Below are 18,965 nucleotides of genomic sequence, written 5' to 3' on the forward strand. Positions count from 1 at the left end.
GCCAGCAACCGCCCCGCGCAAGCCTCTCGCGGTGACAGTCCGCCCCCTTCCCTCTCCACAAAGCGGCCACGCGCGCCCCCGCCACGCGCGCGCCCTGGGGCCCCGCCTCCTTGTTTACCCCGAGGCCCCGCCCCGCTGGCCCTTGCTTCCTGGCGGTGGCCGTGACGTCAGGGGTCCCACGGTAGCGCGCGGGCGGCGGGGGCGAGGCGGAGCGGTGCCGGGCAGGGTGGGGGGAGGAGGGGAAGAGGACGGGCGCGAGGCGGCGGGGGTCGCCCCCAAGATGGCGGACCAGATCCCGCTGCACCCGGTGCCGCGCAGCACCCAGCGGAGAGCGGCCTATTACACCAGCGCCGCCACGGCGCAGAGACACAACAGGTACAGGCAGGGGCGGCGCGGCGGTTTCCCCCCTTTTTCCCCCCACTCATCTCTAACGGCGAGCGGGGCGGTCTCTGCCCTTCGCCCAGCCCCGTTGCCCTGTGGGGCTCCGGGACCGCCTGCTTGGTTCGTGTGGAGGCCCCCCTGTAGGCCGAGAAGGGGGGTGTCGGCAGCCCCTGACTCTTCCAGGACTCCGCAGTCCTGGCCGCTCTCTCGGCTCCCGTGAGGAAGCGCATCTCGTTCTCCCCTTGGCCCGGCGGTGAGGCGGGGGGCCGGGACAGGCTGTGGTGGCGGCGGGTGGTGCTGCAGGGCCAAGCGGGAGGATGCGCAGGGCGCCCTCTGCTCTGCCGCTCCTGCCGCCCACCCCGCGCCCACCCGTGCGGCCTGCGCTCCCTCGGTCCCGCGGGGCACCCGCAACTCCGCGGAACTCGGGCTTCTGGCCGGTAGTTTATTTATGATCTGGATGCCCTCGGTGGGTGGCTTCTTTAGGCGTCGTTAGTAAATATGGTGTGAGGTAGTTATTGTGTCTTAGCACGGGAAACGTTGAATGTAAGAATTACAATAACTAAATTATCTGAAGCGTACTATATCGGCGGTTAAAGCAATTTGAAGAAGCCAGTTTAAAGGCCTGCCGTCAAATTAAGTTTTCAGGCAAAGACTGAATGTTTCTTTACTTCCCATTATTCTGAATAATTTCTGGGTATACTATTGTTGTGAGCAAGGAAGAAATTTGCTCCATTACTTTGGTTTGTCCATTGGACAGCACTTTTGCAGGGCAGGATATGATTATAGCTAGTTGTTTGAGGTTTGTTTTTTTCCCCTTTTCTCTTGTTTTTTGTAGAACACTGGTTGTGGACACAAGAACTGAAGGGATCAGTTGTAGGATCTGAAGTAAATGGGCTTTCTAATAACAGAGTCGTTGGTGCTGTTGTTTGAATTCAAATCCAGTGATAAATCTGTTTGATCATGAATATGATGTATTTACGTCTTTGTCGAAAAAGAGTAACTGACACAAAAGGTAGCTTCAAACTATGCAAAATATGTTAGACTTAAATTATATTGTGTTGATTCTTAAACTAGATAAAAATATTTTTATGAATGTTCATGACCTTCTAGGACAGTCTGCCATAGTTGTAGTTTTCGCCATCTCACTAATACTGTAATGTCCGATAATTTGTAGTAGGTTTGTCCTCTGTTTTGAGGTAGTGTTATAATAATTGCTATTCCTCAGAGAATTGAAGCAGGGGAAGCTCTTGCTGGAGTCTGTAAGCTTCTCAGTAGGTGTTGTGCTTTGGAAGTAAAAGGGAAAGGGGAGGATTATGTAGGCAAAAACTTATTCCAGGCCATGAAAGGTATCAGGTGGTTCTATTGTAGGTTACCCAGGAGTGTTTTGGTGATTTGAAAAATGCTATTGATATGACAGGCTGAGTTCATAAATCAGGTAGATGCACAGGTTTACTGAAGGTATGTCTGCAGGCAGTAATTACAGTTATTTATACATATTGTTTAAACCTGGCTTGATAAGCAGATTGGGCAAGCTCTAAGATCTAGCAAGGAACTACCAATTTGTTATGGATCTGCTTCTTCCCTTCTATCTTGTTTGATCAATATCATCCTCCAAAGATTGTGGATTAAATTCTTCTAGTTTAGATTACATTTTTGAGAGTACAGTCTTTCATAATCTGTGTGTTTCTCAAGTGATGGTGACATGTATTTTATTTACTGATCTGCCACACAAATTATTATCTATGATTTTTCATTACTTTTGTTCAACTAGTTGTAGATTTATAAGCCTTTGACATTTGACAGGTGTTTTATTATGTTTCTTTATTTTGATCACTTGATTAAATACATTGCTTTTTTGAGCTCTGAGGATTAGAATAGATATACAAACCTTTTCACTCACTTTAATTCTTTATATTTTTCTTAAGGTGAGTTGAGTAGGTTGGTAATTCTACTTGAGGAATATTGTATGCTGGATTTGTGAGAGCATGTGTCATGTACTTTGGAAGATGTCCTATGGACCTGTAACAAAAGCATGGGAATGCTTGTGTAGATTCTACCACAAGTGTCTTGTGTGAAGTCAAAGAGGAAGTTCAGCAGTGCAGAGAGTTGAACTACAACTCGTAAGTCTTACAACTCTAAGCTAGTAATTGAACTACAGCTCCTGTATCTTTATGAATGATTCATCCTGCTTTTCTAATCTTTATCTTCAGCATAAACTTCGATGAAGCCTTGTGTTCCTGTGGAAACTGCAGCAAAGGTCCCGATGTTGCAGAAACTTTTAAGAATGGTGAAGTCACTGAGGTCCCTGATATGCAGAAAGTTATCACATGCATATATACATGTGGATTTTGCCTAAAAGGATGTAATTCATACTTCTGAAGATGTCTAGAAACAAACACCAATTAAAATATAATAGAGTTGATATCTCATGTTTAATCCAGTACTGTGGTTTGTGGGCCCACAAGAGTCTCTGACTTGCTGTGATTTATTTCTTCAGCGAAGAACTTAGTCTTTTGAAAGTCTTATACGCAGATCCCTAACTTCAGTGTGGTAGTGTTTTTAACTCATATTTATTGCCCTGCTACTGTGCAGCATCAGTTAATACAGCTCATCAGTTGCTGACCTTTAGTGGCCTCAAAGCTAATTTGTAGGATGACTTCTTTTGCTTGAGCTAAGCAGTCTGCAGGAGTCTTTGCCAGTGTTGCTGTAGTTTGCTTTGCAGTGAGGATAAGGACTTTCTCATTCAGTGCTTTTTGTTAATGTGCTTTGTGCTTATTTTGACATACTCCAGTTTTAAAATACATGCTATCAGTATGTTTTTCCCCACACACCTAAAGAAACTTTGATACATACCTGAGACTGTACACTTCTGTATAAAATTGTAGCCAGTTAAGAACCATGAAATGTCCCAGGATGTACTTCATGATTGAATATGACAAGATTAATGTGTTTTTATATATTCATTTTGTATATATCAAGACCTGTTTGAAAAAAAATTAAAAATACGTATTAAATGTTACCTATGGTTCAATGAACACATACATCCTTTTCTGCTTTTATTTCTGATGTTTAAGGGCAATTATTCCTTTTGCAGTAGAAATTCAGGTTTTATATCTTCTGCCATCTTCCCCTACCTCGGATGGATGGAGAGGGCTTATTTCAGCACTTTGTCCTTCAGCATGAAGGATCTGCTATCTACAGGAAAAATAGCTGCTGCTTTTTGTTTACGTTGTGAAGGGAAAAGGGGACCAAAAATCATCCAGCATCACCTTAAATGTGCAATGAGACTTCATATACTTGTTCTCATGTGTTCGACTTGTCTTTGTTGTCATCAGCCCCAGAGTAATCAACTGCTAAACACAGGAAGGAAGTTAAGTGTGCAGTTCCTGTCTTGTCATGTGAGGTTGATGGAAGGAAAACAAGAAGCGTGGTGGAAATCTGAAGCTGTTAAGGAGTTAAAAAGTAGTCAACCCTCATTTATCCATAAGCAAAATACCTGGTTTGTTCAGGTATCTTGCACTTGCCGCTGTCAGCGTATGCTTGTATTTGGCTTAATAGGGCTGAGGTGTGAGGTGTTGGGAGTTCTGAGCTGGTACCAAAAAATCAGGTCTTAATGGCAGTGTCCAATGTTACATAAATTCAGTTGCACTCTGGGTATTCACAAAGGTGATGTAACGAAAAACACTAACTCATTGGGAGGAAGCCTCTTGCATGCTTATTCATCATATGGATCGCAGTATCATACTTGCAAATGACCACACTAGATACATTAGGTGGTTGCAGTAGGGCAAATTGTGGAACAGATCAGCTGCTGTTGCTTATCTCTGCAGTTTGCTCACTGATAGAGCAACTCTGTTTTAATGCAATTGGCTATACTGTTATTTTTGATTTCTCATTCTTTTATGTCATTAGTGAAAAAGAAAATGACACAAGAAGGAAAAAAGAAAAAAAATAATAGTATAATATATCCTTTGTCCAGGTAAAGAGAGCATACTTGTTGCTTAACAACTGGTGGATTCTAGCTTTTTTCCTGTTATACATATTTCACATGAAATAAAAAAATCTATTCCAGGCAAAATGGAATGGAAGTCCGCAGAACTCAGAGTTTGCTGAGAATTCACATGCTTCCCTGGTAGTTAGAAATGTCAGATTTTCATATTCTGAAGAAATGCTTTTCTTTTAAATAAAAGCTGTTCCCAGCAATTGTGTAGTCCTTCTGGTTATGATTTCTGAAGGTCTTTGGCTAGTTTTCACAGATATACAAATGTCAACAGATAATACTAGGTGCATATAGAGTAATTCTGTGATTTCTTTTAATTTCTAATGTTATGAAGTGAGATTTGTTAAAATACTTTGATACCTGGTGCCCGCCTTCAGTTGTTTGTTAGAAGTGCATGTCCTAGTTCTGAACTACAGTGTGATTTTTCATAGTTCGGAAGTTATTCTTCATATTCCAGTGGCAAATGATATGTGAGGTTTTTTATATCTGAAATGTAAGAATTAAGAATAAAAACTTTCCCAAATAACGCAGTGTTATTTATTAAAATCAGGTAACAGAGCTAACAGGACCTAACAGCTCATGTAGAATGGTGTTCACAGAAAGCTCATAACTTATTTTGCCATAACTGTGGGTCTGGAAAGTCTTGCAAAATGTCCATAATTGTTAAAAAACCCCTAACTTTGATATGTATCAGTAGAGTTTATCTGTAGCATGGGATCTATGCGGTGATACTGGGTATTTCTTGCAGTTTTCCTGAAATGTTGCTAGTTCATACAAATCTATGTGCTTCTGAATGTTTAGAATGAAAGTTCTTACAATATTTGGGCAAAGTTTTACAGGTTTCATTTAAATCTGCTCTTCTGTGCCCGCCCCTGCCCCTTGAATGGCTGTACATATTTCATCCTGAAAATGAGTTTGAAAATGATGGATGAATCTGAAGGATTGACAATATTGATATTAATTTGAATTTTAATATAGATTCTGTGATAAAGCATTCTGAAGGTGGAACTGAATTTAATTTTGAACACTTGTTTTAAAACTGTTGTTGCAAAGTGATAGTAACTACTTCAAACATTTGTTGTTTAACCAGAAGCAGTAAATTGTTTAGACGAGGGACACAAACTGTAAATGTTTTACTTTTTTTTGGTAGAAATAGAAATTGTTAATGCTATTCATCCTACTACTCAGGATATGGTCACAGAAACTCCTGAAAGTTAAGCAACTGTGGGAGTGTGGAGGACTGGGTACTGCTTGTTAATTGTCTGCATGTGTACTGGCACACTTGCACTTGCTCCTGGAGAAAGCTCATAACATCATCCTGATTCCTATCTTATGCTGCTTTGTTTAAATCAGAGCCCCTCTCTTGTGTTGCTTATTATTCCCCTCCCCCCCCGCCGCCCCTGCCCTGTGACACATGTGCAGAACTGGCAACTGAGCAGATGCACCATTACAGATTAGTCTAAACCACTTCTCTGTAGGACAGAAATTTCTTTGCTGGAGGTAGCAACTCTGTGGGATGTATTGGTCATTGCCATGATACCAAAAATAACAGATTTGACAGGTTCAGCCCATACTTGCTAGAAGTGTCATGAACTCTGAACCAAAAGTGGTATTCCTGGTAAGTGTTTTACATTACAGCTACTAAAATAAGGATGTTGAAGTATATTGGAAATAAGAACACAGTAAAATACAAAGCTGTATGTTATGCTGCTGTATTCAAATGTTCATTAAAATACACCTCTGTCTTTTGTTTTAGCCTAAGGAGGAAAGGATCAAATGTGGTGCAAAGAAATCTCTGTAGAATTGTAGTTAGAAGAATTGTCTGTACCGTTATGCCATTCTTAATGCCATTCTTAAAAAGCAGATCAGTTCCTTTTTACAGGATCATTATTGCACTCCTGTTTTTCACTGACTTGACCTGAAATTCAAAGTGTTTCTCTGTTTTGCAAAGCAAAATTACTTTTCATTTAAAAATAAATAAAAATTAATGTCACTGTCTTACAAGACATACTGTATTTTTTCATTACCCTTTCCTGAATTGTGTTTTTGGACAGAGTTTCAGAATTGTTGTTTAGGACTACGTCACTGAGTAATTTTTAGTCTGAATCTGAGATGGCATCTCTTAATTCTGATTCTTCCAGCAGGGTTGATTGCATGGCACCTTTCTACTTGGGATGTTGTATTTGTATAACAGTGGTTGCGTCTATGTTTTCAAGACTCTCTCTAGTTATAAAGTACCACTAGTTTTTAGAAAAATAAGTTAGCAGTGTGGTGGTGGTTGGGGTTTTTTTTTGTTTGTTGTGGTTGTTTTTGGTGTTGTGGTTTTTTTTTTTTTAATGTATGTTCTTTGCCCATTGTTCACGTATTCGGTTTCCAGAATTGCATGTTGCTTTGTTTGCTGAAGCCTTTATTCGTAGGTTAGCACTGCTTGTTGAGTCTAGCACCTGATTTAGGATAGGTGTAGATTCTGAGAATTTTTTTTTGCCTGGGACAAAGGTCAAAGTAGTTTGACAGATAACTTTGGAAAAATGGCCTTGCTATACGTTAATGTTGTCAGAACTTTACACGGTGTGTGTTGTCATTGTTATTTTAGTTTTTGTGACTTTTGGCTTTTCAGAGCAATTTTTGATTTAATGATGCAGGTAATAATATTTCATGCATATAGAGCTGCTCACAATAGCAACTGTAAAATATTTTTACATACAATGACACTTTCATTGGTGTCATACTTGAGAAGTAGTTTAATATTTGCAGATGTAAATTTTGATGGCAAAGGAGCTTCAAATGATTTTAGTAATTAATTGCAGTTCTTTGACTTGGCATTACTACATTACATTACACAGTTCTAACTGTGTACTTGGAAAAAGTTCTCCTTATGTATTTTTTTTCTGCCCTAGTAATACTCTTTGACACATAGGTTTATAGATAGTCATAATCATTGGCATGATTCTTCTTAGAGTAATTATTCTGATCTGAAGCATTTTAATCACTGGGCAAAAAATGTTTGAGAATTTCAAATTGCTATTGCAGATGATGATGCTGTCTTTTGCAATGAGCACACGTGACTATGTGCAGTGAAATAAACTTTGTAAATGTATTTCCAAGGTTGTTCATGTTTAAACTATTATTTTTGCCCTGTACTTGCATGCCTTCCTGCTTTGTATCTGTAGTATCTAAATACAGTGATTTGTGGTGCTTGAGCAGGCATTTAGATTGCGAAGAACAGGGAGAGAAAACAATTGATGGGGCTACAATGTCAATAACAGTACCCAGTGACAGTTATAAAATGTCCCCATTGTTGGGATCAATGATGTACCCTACTAATTAAAAATAGGGTTCTAGTGAATGTAAGTGATGTTTACTCAGGTCGTGCTGTGTATTTAGGTGTTTCTGGTACCTATTTGTTAAATGCAGAGACTTGCTCATCTTGTCATGGGTAGAAAAAGATTTTCTATTAGGGCTTTGTAACATAAGCAATGGGGAATAAGGAAGGGTGCCTTTTTTCATTAGGGCTTTATTATGCAGATCTGAATTTGCTGCATCTGTATACAACTCTGGTAAGAAAGTGTGAGCTAGGAGAGAGAAGGCAAATAGCATTTAGAATATTTGCTTTATGTAAGTGTCTGGTGGAACCTGTAGTTTTAGTATCTATGATTTAAGCAATTTTTGGTAAGCTACTGATGAAAGGGAGCTGCCTTGGTTATAACTGTAGTCTGCTTTTAGACTTTTATCTCAACAGCTATAAGAGTTTTTCCCTTAGCTCTGCACAGCAGAAGCTACCAGCCTTTTTTTTTTTTTTTGCCTTTTTTTTTTTTTTTAAATCGTACTAGTTGATCAAAAGTGCTGCCTTGTGTTTTTCCAGAATATCTCTCTGCGACATTTGTAAAAGGCTGGGGGCAACTTGATTTATTTGGTCTTATTGTAGTAAATATTATTAATCTCAGTGACATGCCTAGTAATAAACTTGCCTGCATACAGTAGAAGTACTTTTTCCTTCTGTCTATTTTGTCGTCCAATGGGTAAATATGCAGTGTGATGGGAGTATTGTAACAGGCTTTTAAAGATCCTGTTATGCAAGGACACAAAAGCAAAGTTAACTATTGAAACTGGATATAGATGTTCAGCTCTACAGATCTTCAGCTTCCTTAAAAGCTGTCTAAATGTGTGTTTGGTGGGTTTTTTGTTTGGTTTTTGTTATAACTGTTGGAGTAATGTGGTTAGTGTCATCTTCCATGTAGACATCTCTGACACGTCTGTCCCTGATAATGCATATAAATTTTTAATAGGGTTATTTTGTGTGTATGGATTTTTTTTAGGCCAGGACTTGGACTCAGAGATTTAGAAGTAGTACTGATTAGGGGTGCACTTGCTTTAGAGGCACAACTAAAGCTATATAGGGACAAATAGTGGCAAGCTCTAATCAGTTCTAAAAACTTCTGGAACAGCTTTTCTGTGTTTTGTGTTTCTTTCAATTTCATGCATTTACTTGTAGAAGATTTTTCCATTTTCTACTTCTGTTGTAATCTAGGAACAACATGATTGCTTTGTAGTTTAACTGAATTTACTGCTGTGTAAAACATAGAGGTGTTTGAAATTAGAGGGTAAAAGTAACTTACAGTCTTCAGAAATGAGAAAAATATTTGAAAAAATAAGTATTTGTAATTTGATTCTCAGGTGGCTTCTAGCAAAGCAATCTGTTTTATGGAGACACTGGATATTTGAATAAGAGGAGCAGTTATATGAAAATGCATTATATATTTATAAGCGTAGTTGTAGATGAACCTACATTTCTTAATAATTTTTTCGTGCTGTTGTGCAGTTTCCTAGGATTTTTTTCTTTGTCATAGATCAGGATCTGAATAGTTATGACAGTGATACAGGCAGCCTACAGCAGCTGCTGCTTTGGTGGTTTGTCCTTTAAGAAACAATTCTTGCTCTTTCTATAAACATGCCTGTCCCTTTCTTCATTATTCCTACTGTATCTCTACAATTTGACAATCTCCTTTATCCTCAGACTGGGAAGGTGTTAATTTGGTTAACCCTTGGAGGAATCACTGGAGGTAGAGCAGGACATGCCTCAAACACATTGTGCTGCCTACTCTTTGTTTAACTCCAGCCGGCAACCAAGCACTGCACAGCCGCTTGCTCTGCTCTCCCTGCCCCCGCAACAGTGGGATGGGAGATAGAGTGGAGAAAAAAGTAAAACTCCTGGGTTGAGATCAAGACAGTTTAACAGGATAGCAAAGGAAGAAAAAACAATAGTAATAATGATGATGAAAGAATATACAAAATTAGTTACACACAATGCAGTTGCTCACCACCTGGTAATCGATGTTCAGCTTGACCCCAGGCAGCAGTTCCCCTGGGCAGCTTCCCCCAAAATATATGCTGAGCATGACGTCGTACTGAATATCTGTTTTGCCCGTTTGGATCAGCTGAAGCAGATGTGCCCCTTCCCAGTTTCCTGTGCACCTGGCACGGCATGAGAAGCTGAGAAGTCCTTTACTACTTAGCAGCAACTAAAACATCAGTGTGTTATCAACTTTATTCTCATTCTAAATCCCTAACACAGCACTATACCAGTTACTAGGAAGAAAATTAGCTCTATCCCAGCTGAAAGCAGGACACTCCCTCAGTCTTTCCTCTGCCCATGACGAAAAGCAGAGGGAGTTCTCTGGTTGGCACCAGCCACTGAGCCAAATGGCCAGTGCTTGGTGGGATGGGCATGGTCATACTGGGAAGCGGTGATAGCTCAGCTGCCAATAACTATCTCAGCTTTTCTACTCGGGTGCCCAGCTGCAATTTTTTCCCCTGCTGCTTCTCTTCCATGCTACTCTGCACCTCACGGCCATCTATGTCCAGTTCTTGTGTAGACTCATGGATGCACATTCCTTTTCCCTCCCTCACTAGGTTTGAGAAATACTACTTTAAGAAATCAGCTTCGTTTTTCCTTCTTGTGAATTATGGTATATAGCACAAGTGATAGGTGACAAGGAAACAGTATTTATGCAGTATCTGACAGAGTGCTTCTATCCTACCTTGGTCTTTTGAGCAGGCAGGTAGAAAAATCCATCATAGATACTGCTTCTGCATTTGTTGAGTAAAACCAGAAAATCTGGCAGTCATGATTGCCCTGCCCTTTGCACCTTTCTGCTGCACCCTTGAATATTGCTCTTTTAGAACAATGGAAGGCTGGCAGAAAATACAGAAATAATTATGGATCCAAATAGGTAGCCAGATTATATTTAAATTAATTAAAATGGTTTTCATTACCAGTTATGGAACCCGTGGAGCTCAGCAACTGCATCTAATTTGGCAAACAGCTATCAAAGTGGAACGCTGGTGGTACAGGTGACTTGGGGCATCGTTTTCATAGCAGATGTTTGTATCAAAATTTGATTTTTAAATGTTTATTGTACATCATTTCTTTTCACTTAAATCTAACAGTAGTCAGATTTTGTTGAAAGTTGTTTAATATTAATGTTCCTTTTTTCTTGGGAAACCATGATTTTGTCAAGATAGTTGTCTTCATACCTGACTTAGTAGCACTCATGCTGAGAGTTTTGATGTATTCACTCTGGCTTCTTTATTCATGTTGCTTTCAGTGCTTCCCTATTTTAATAAAAGTTTCTAGGATTATACTTAATTGATTTGTCACTCAAGGAAAATCAGCACTTCAAGCAATTAAGTGCAGAAAAATACTAGGTAACAAAGGCATAAAGATTTTTGTCCTCATCCTGGTTATGAAAAATCCATTATTCATTATCTTATTGTTTTTAAATACTGAAGTACAATTTTCCAACACAATAGCAAAATTGCTTTTGAAACAGAATAAATTGCTTGCTAGTTCAGAGGCTGTATTTTGAAGTCAGGATTACTAAACATGGTGGTGCTTATGCACATTGTCTTCACTACTTGGTGAAGCTCCATATTTAAAAGTGCAAATCTAGATACTGATTGTGGGGAAAAAAACCCACATTTGTTTATATTATAATGGCAAAAAACCTTAAAGAAATTAGGGAATTGATGTACTCCGCAAATGTTACCACACTTACAAAAATGGATTTAAATATTATGTATGTCTGTGAGTGTATTTCTCAGCCAAGTCTCTCTCCCACAATTCTCTTGCATTAGCATGTTCTTTCTAGAGAGACTTTAACCATGTTTGCTGTGTTACCTTTGTGTAGAAAAGATACTATTTTCTGAATTGGACACTTGTTAACTTTGTACAGAAGTCAAAGGGATCTCTTACTTTGCAATATCTTGCAAAGTATCTCCAGTACAGCTAGCAGATTGTGATTTCACTGGATGGTGTTACAAATACACTATTAATTGTTTGGATGTTTAAAAGCAAAACACAGTGCAACAGAAAGGTCTGCATTAAAACTGATAACGTAGTTTTCAAATTTAACCAGGAGAGATTAGGTTGGGTTTGTCTATCAAGATTTAGGGCTGAATACTGCTCAGGGTGCTGTTCTGTGTCAGCAGAACTTCCCCCTGCTCAAGCAGGTCCACCTAGAGCTGGTTGCCTAGGATCATGTCCAGACAGCTTCTAAAGATCTTCAAGGATGGAGATTCCACAACCCTTGCTGGTGCTTAGTCATCCTCATGCTAAAAAAGTGTTTCCTGATGTTTAGACAGCACCTGTTGTGTTTCAGTTTGTGCCCATTGCCTCTTGTCCTGGGCACCACTGAAGACAGCCTGGCTTTGTCGTCTTTGCAACCTCCCTTCAGGTATTTGTCGATGTTAATAAGATCCTGCCCATGCCTTGTATTCTCCAGGCTGAACAGTCCCAGCTTGCTCAGCCTTTCCTCATAGGAGAGATGTTCCAGTCCCTTAATTATCTTCATGGCCCCTCATTGGACTCTTTCCAGTATGTCCATGTCTTTCTTGTATGGAGGAACCCAGAACTGGATGCAGGAGTTTAGTGCGTGGCCTCACTAGTGCTGAGCAGAGGGGGAGGATCTCCTCCCTTGACCTGCTGGCAATACTTTGCTTAACACAGCTTAGGGTACCAGTAGCTTTCTTTGTGGTGAGGGCACATCATTGGCTTATCTTCAACCTCATGTCCACCAGGATCCCTAGGTTCTTTTCTGCCAAGCTCCTTTCAAGCTGAGTTGCCCTCAGCATATACTGGTGTGTGGGGTTTGTTCCTCACCAGGTGCAGGACTTTGCACTTCTTGCTGAGCTTCCTGAGGTTCTTGTCAATCCATTTTTCCAGCTTGTCAAGTTTGTGCTAAATGGCAGTACACTCATCTGACCTGTCAGACACTCCTTCCAGTTTTGTGTCATCTGCAAACTTACTGAGGGTGCTCTCTGCCCCACCATCCAGATCGCTAACGAAGATGTTAAACAGAACTGGACCAGTACTGACCCCTGGGGTATACTGGTAGTTATTATCTAGTCCAGCTAGACTTTGTGCCAGTGATCACCACTCTCTGAGCCTGGCTGTTCAGCTAGTTTTCAGTCCAGCTCACTGTCTGCTCATCCAGCCCCTGCCACAGCTTGTCTATGAAGATTTTATGGGAGACAGTACCAAAGACCTTGCTGAAATCCAAGTCGACACTACCCACTGCTCTCCTTTCATCTACCAGGCCAGTTATTTCATCCTAGAAGTTTATCATGTTGGTCAAATATGACTTCCCCTTGGTGAAGCCATGCTGACTATTCCTGATGATTTTCTTGTCCTTAATATGCCTGGAAATGGTTTCCAGGACGAGCTCCCCCATGTCTTTTCTAGAGATTGTGGTGAGGCTGACAGGCCTGTAGTTCCCTTGGTCCTCCTTCTTGCCCTCCTGAAGCCCAGTCTTGCTAGTAAAGACTGAGGCAAAGAAAGCATTCAGTACCTCAGCATTTTCCATGTCCTGTATAACTGTCTCATTCAGCAGTGAGCCCACATTTACCCTAGTCTTCCTTTTGTCATGTATGTACTTACAGACTTGTCTTTGCCATCCTTGTGCAGATTCAATTCCATTTGAGCTATAGTTTTCCTAGCTTTGTCCATGGATGACTGGACAATGTATTTTTTTTAATTCCTCCCAGGTTACTCATCCTTACTTCAACCCTCTCTGCGCTTCCTTTTTGTGTCTGAGTTTAGACAGGAGGTCCTTGTTTAGCCAGTCAAGCCTCCTGGCATTTTTGCCCAACTTCCTATTCATTGGGATGGAAATCTCTTGAGCTTGGAGGAGCTGTTCCTTGAATACTAACCAGCTTTTTTGGGCCCTTTGTTCCTTCCAGGGCCTTATCCCACAGGAAGTCTTCCAAGCAGTTCTTGAAAAGGCCAAATGTGTTCTACTGATGTCCAGGGTTGTGAGCTTGCTTGCCAACCTCCTTTCTGCCCTCAGGATCCTGAGCTCCATCATCTCATGGTCACTGCAACCAAGGCTGTGTTAAGCCTTCACATCCCCATTGAGCCTCTCCTTGCTTGGTGAATATGAGGTCCAGCAGCGTACCTCTCCCTCATTAGCTCCTTTAATTTCCTCCTCCAAGTAATTATTGTCAAGGCACTGCAGGACCCTCCAGGATTGCTTATGTCCTTTTGTGTTGTCCCTCCAGTAAATATCAGGGTGGCGAAAGTCACCCATGAAGACCAGGGCTTGCAAACATGAGGCTGCTCCCATCTGTTTGTAAAGGGCTTTGTTGCTTGTCCTTCCTGTTTGAGCGGTCTGTAGCAGACACCCACTAATGTCACCTGTCCCTGCCCTCCCTTTAATTCTAACCCAGAAACTCTCAGTTGGCTCCCCAGGCAGAGCTCCACACACTCCCAACTGCTTCATCACTTAAAGGGAATGGATTTTTGCTTTTGTTAATTACTATTTTTATATAGATTGTTTTGAGACTGCTGTGAGGAAAATGGGACAGTCCCAGGACACACATTATAAGAGATGACTATACAATACAGCTTCACAAAAATCCAACTTACTAATTCTGTGCCAGACACTTTTTTGTCTGTGACTCAGTCCTTTTTGTTGGAGGTTTTTTGTTTGTTTGTTTTCTTTGAGCTCTAGGAATTATTATTCACTATTCCCAGTGCAAGCATAATTTTAAGGTAGATAAATTGTGTATTACACAAATAATAGATTGATGATGATCTACTAGTCTTCCAAACTGTAAAGTATTTGAGAAATTTTTAAAATACACATGCAGAATGTATCTTGATTTATTCTGGTTAGATACTTTCTTCCTCAGCTCTTCGAATTTAAATACTGCTTAACTACCATTACCAATAGTGTCAGGTAATATTTTTTTATATTTAAAAGCTTTTGCGTTCAGTTTGATATGTTCTTTGTGTATTTCATAAGCATTTGTGCAGCCAATTTTTCTGAGCGTGTTATCTTCTTCATGGTGTGTTTTTATTGATTAGGTTTGAATGTGTTAGTGCATACAAGTAGATGATCTTTGCTTGACTATAATGTTAAATTCATTTAATTTTTTTTTCTAATTAATATCCTTATTAGTCATTTTAATAGTCTGTGAAAGGAAACCTGACTAATAGTGCTATTTCTTTCAATCATTTTCCCAATTATATAAAAATATGAACTGAATAAGTTACTCAATTGGCATGCACTTAGGGGAATTTTCTTATCGAACATTCCATTGTTTCGTCTTGGCATAAAAAGCATTCCAGAAATGTAAAACTGAAGTGGAGAATAGTTTCTGGAAAAGGAAAGGACCTTCCTTAGCTTAATGTTGTTTCAATAGGCCCCACAGGTGAATCTTTTTTGACTGCTGAATGTTTTTCTGCAGAATTATAAAAATAACTATAATGTTTTAGTAGTTAAAACTAAGATACTGATGAGTTGTGTAGAAAGTGTGACTCAAGTAGAGGGTTGTGCACACAGGAATAGGTATCAGGAAAGCAAGCTAAAGAAGCTCGGTAGAAGTCTAGTCTGTAGTTCCATGAAAACTCGGTCATTTGCATCTGTTACAAACTATGCCAAGTAAATTCTGTTCAACAAAATCTTACAAGGAATCCTTTGAAAAGTATGAAGTTACAGCTCTGTGTGTAGAAATTACATAAGAAACAAGAATTTCTCTAGAGTGATTTATACTATGATTGACAATGATTGCAGACCTTTTTGCTGTATCACATGTTTTTAACTCAAATTGGAAATTCTTGTTGATGTGTTAGCATCAATATATGAGATATTTAGATGAAAGTATTTCTAATAAAATTCCGTATGGCTTAAATTTAACTTTTTTACTTCAGGAGATTTCTGGTAATAAAAAATGATATATTGGCTATTTATTTAGTGTCTTTATTTCATTTTGCCAGGTATCAAGTAGAAGATGAGTCCTCTCATTTGGATGAAATGCCACTAATGATGTCAGAAGAAGGCTTTGAAAATGATGAGAGCGATTACCATACTCTACCAAGAGCTAGAATTTCTCAGAGAAGAAGAGGCTTAGAATGGTTTATCTGTGGTGGCTGGAAGTTCCTTTGCACTAGGTTTGTTGCATACCAGTACTTTTTATTAAACTATTAAATGAATTAAGTAAATAGTAACTGTGTATTGTGCAATATGTACAGAGTACAGGAACACAATAATTTGCTTGTCACACACCTTTTTGATTATTTTGCCTGCATTTTCCCTACTAGGACATTATCAGCTGTTAATTTAAAAAAAAAAGTTCCGAAGAGCTGCTGCTGTGTACTTCTCTACTTCTCCTGTCTGCTTTGCTGACTTGCAAGAGAGGCTTTTAAGAGAGGTCATGTGCTGAACTTGTACTAGTCTGAAATCCATAATATGGCATATAAACCTGGTCCTCCCTTCTACTCAAACTGCATCAGGGTAGAGGGCTTGAACTTTATTTTGCTTTTGATGTCATTAGTGTTTTAAGTTGACTATATTTTTTTTTTTCTGATGTCACTGAAAAGAAAAAGCAAATTTATTAACTAGTGATTAGTTAACACTTCAACTTTAAAGGTTAAAGAATATGTGTAGCTCATGGCCTTGGATTTTGTTCTTATTTAGAACCTTTTGTGCTAAACCCTGCTGTATGCAGTTGTGTTGGAATAGTAACTTTCTAACGAATTGATAGAAAATGTCTAAATACAGAAATTGCTATTAGGATGACTGAGATACATGAGATTTTTATCTCACATTATAAAATCTTAGAATCAGTCAAGTGAAGTGAAAGGAGTGGCAGATGATTTTAGAATTGATTTAGATAGAAGTCTTCACAGGTGGTTTTCATAGCTCTTAATAAATTCCAAGAGGCCTGATACTATTTTTTGACCTAAGCAAAGCTGTATTTGTGCACTTAGAGTTTTGAAATAGTTTTGTTATACAGCTTTACTGTTGGCAGAAAAATATAATCTGTCTTGACTTCTTTTTCTATAATGATTTAACAAACTTATGCATTATTAATTTTATTATAGGGAATAAGTGTTTGGAAAGTAGCACGAGGGAAGTAAGGTAGCAAAGTTTACAGAAGCAGTGTCTGTATGTGCAAATGATTTTCAGAAGCAACGTTTCTGTTAGAGAACTACCATTGTTAAAAAAAAAAACCAACCAAACAACGAACACAACACTTTTAAGTTTTTAAAGAGGCTGTTAATCTTTCAGGCATATGAAATATCTTTCAAACAATACACTCTAGGTGAATTCAACTCTTTAAGTATTAGTTACTGTGATTACATTCCTGCAAGTTTCATGAAAACAGGTAGACCAGTAAAGACCGCACCCTGTAGTTCCCCCAACAGAAAATTTACAGTGTTTGGATACAAACAGGCAATTGCAAGATCAGTTTTTGTTGGAACGAATTAACAATCATAAGAGAATGTTACAAGGAAGTGTCATTGATAATGAGGATTGAAAAATTCCATGTTCACAGAATCACAGAATGGTTGGGTTTGGAAGTGACCTCTGGAGATCATCTAGTCCAACCCACCTGCTAAAGCAGGTTCACCCAGAGCAGATGGCACAGGAACGTGTCCAGGTGGGTCTTGAATGTCTCCAGAGAAGGAGACTCCACAACCTCTCTGGGCAGCCTGTTCCAGTGTAAAAATAAAGAAGTTTCTCCTTGTATTCAGATGGAACCTCCTGTGCTTCAATCTGTGCCTGTTGCCCCTCATTCTATCACTGGGCACCACTGAAAGGAATCTGGTCCCATCCTCTTGACATCCACCCTTCAGATATTTACTAGCATAAATAAGGTCTCCTCTCTCAGCCTTCCCTTCACCATGCTGAACAGACCCAGCACTCTGTCTCTCCTCATAAGAAATGCTTGATTTTAAAATTGATAGGTAGATCTCAGCTTTAAGTGTAGCTCAAGCCTGGAAACTTTCAAAGTTATTCAACCTATTAAATAGAACTTGAGTCGTATTTCTGATGGATTTTTGAGAATAAAAAGAACAAGGAAATTGCATTATGGATTCATTATTTTGCTACATGTTTTACATATCTTACTGCTAATGTAGGTGTGTGTAAAAGAAAAGCCCTCACTAAGACCAAGGCCTTAGAAGAATATGTATTCTACTTTGCTGGTTTCCTCAACTGAATTTGGATACAGTAAAGAGTCCGTTCAGTCTTGGATTTATACCTAGAGGCATTTTAATCACATTAGTGTTTTCTATAACAGAACACCATAGCAGATAATTTTAATTCCTAGCAGAAGCTTGAAATTTCACTAGGATATTAGCAGCCAGAATATACTCCCACAAGAAAGGTGCAGTCATCTGCTTAGATGAGATGGGAAAAATTAGCTCAAAGAAACGTGAATCGCATGATATCTTATGTATCGGTCCAGTCAGGCTGGATAAGAACCTCATCTTGGGTGAGCGCATCTGAATGAGTATAGTTAGTCTGCAAATACCTGTCACGGTGACAGGGACGTTTCTTCTGGGCTGAGAGCACCATTGAGGCTTTGTTACTGGTGGAATTCAGGGATGTGCAGTCAGTGTGAAGTTGTTATTTTTGATGGTTTCTCGTTATAATAGATATTCCTGAAGTTTTGCTGGGCCCCATACAATACCAAAGTTTTTGAAATGCCTGTTTTGCAGTTCATAAAGTTGCCTAGGGTCATGCCAAAGATCATACAGAAAACCTGGAGACTGTTGTATTGTCATACATGCAGTTATTGCTTACATTGTGTAGTAGAATGAGTTACGCTGGTTTTATGTGGTCTGAAGTATCAGTTTGGGATAGAATTGGGTGTTGATGCCTTCACACTTGAAATGGAGAGGAACACGTGAGACAACAATTTTCATTTGTGTTGATGGTGGATTATACACATCATGCAAACAACTGAAACTTATTTCCAGAAGGCAAACTGCATTCTTTTAAGTGTAATGTGAGATTAAATACAGCGTAGCAGTCTGAAATGTGTTCAGTTGAGCAGAATTTAAAATTTCACCCTGTTTTTATGGAAACTGGTGTCTCATATCTGAGACAGGGCAAGGTTGAAATCTCAACTTCCACATCCAGAATTTCCTTTTGTTCTTTAAACTAAATTGTAAATTTTTCCAAGCTGCGACAGAAAGATGAACACAATAAAAGCCTGGGCATTTGTCCAGAGCTGAGCTCAGGGGCCCCCGATTTCTCTTGGGTTCTCAGTGAAAGTCTTGTTTGTGTTCAAAATA

The 18,965-nt window shown here is 39.4% G+C and overlaps 1 protein-coding gene across 3 annotated transcripts in view; it reads left to right on the forward strand.

Annotated features, from left to right (window-relative positions):
- The first annotated feature begins 269 nt into the window (after nucleotides 1–269).
- Nucleotides 270–18,965, forward strand: part of ATP9B (ATPase phospholipid transporting 9B (putative)) — a 166,264-nt gene continuing 147,568 nt past the window's right edge. For 2 of the 3 annotated variants that reach the window (XM_065628827.1, XM_065628828.1), the window contains exons 1-2: nucleotides 270–375; nucleotides 15,657–15,830. In XM_065628827.1, the coding sequence (XP_065484899.1) occupies nucleotides 281–375; nucleotides 15,657–15,830 (269 nt within the window). In that variant the 5' untranslated portion in view covers nucleotides 270–280. Of the gene's footprint in view, nucleotides 376–15,656; nucleotides 15,831–18,965 lie in introns of those variants that run through there. The other variant, XM_065628829.1, reaches the window with a different exon arrangement.

The sequence above is a fragment of the Caloenas nicobarica genome, chromosome 2, assembly GCF_036013445.1.
Source record: "Caloenas nicobarica isolate bCalNic1 chromosome 2, bCalNic1.hap1, whole genome shotgun sequence".
In the NCBI taxonomy this organism is placed as follows: Eukaryota; Metazoa; Chordata; class Aves; order Columbiformes; family Columbidae; genus Caloenas; species Caloenas nicobarica.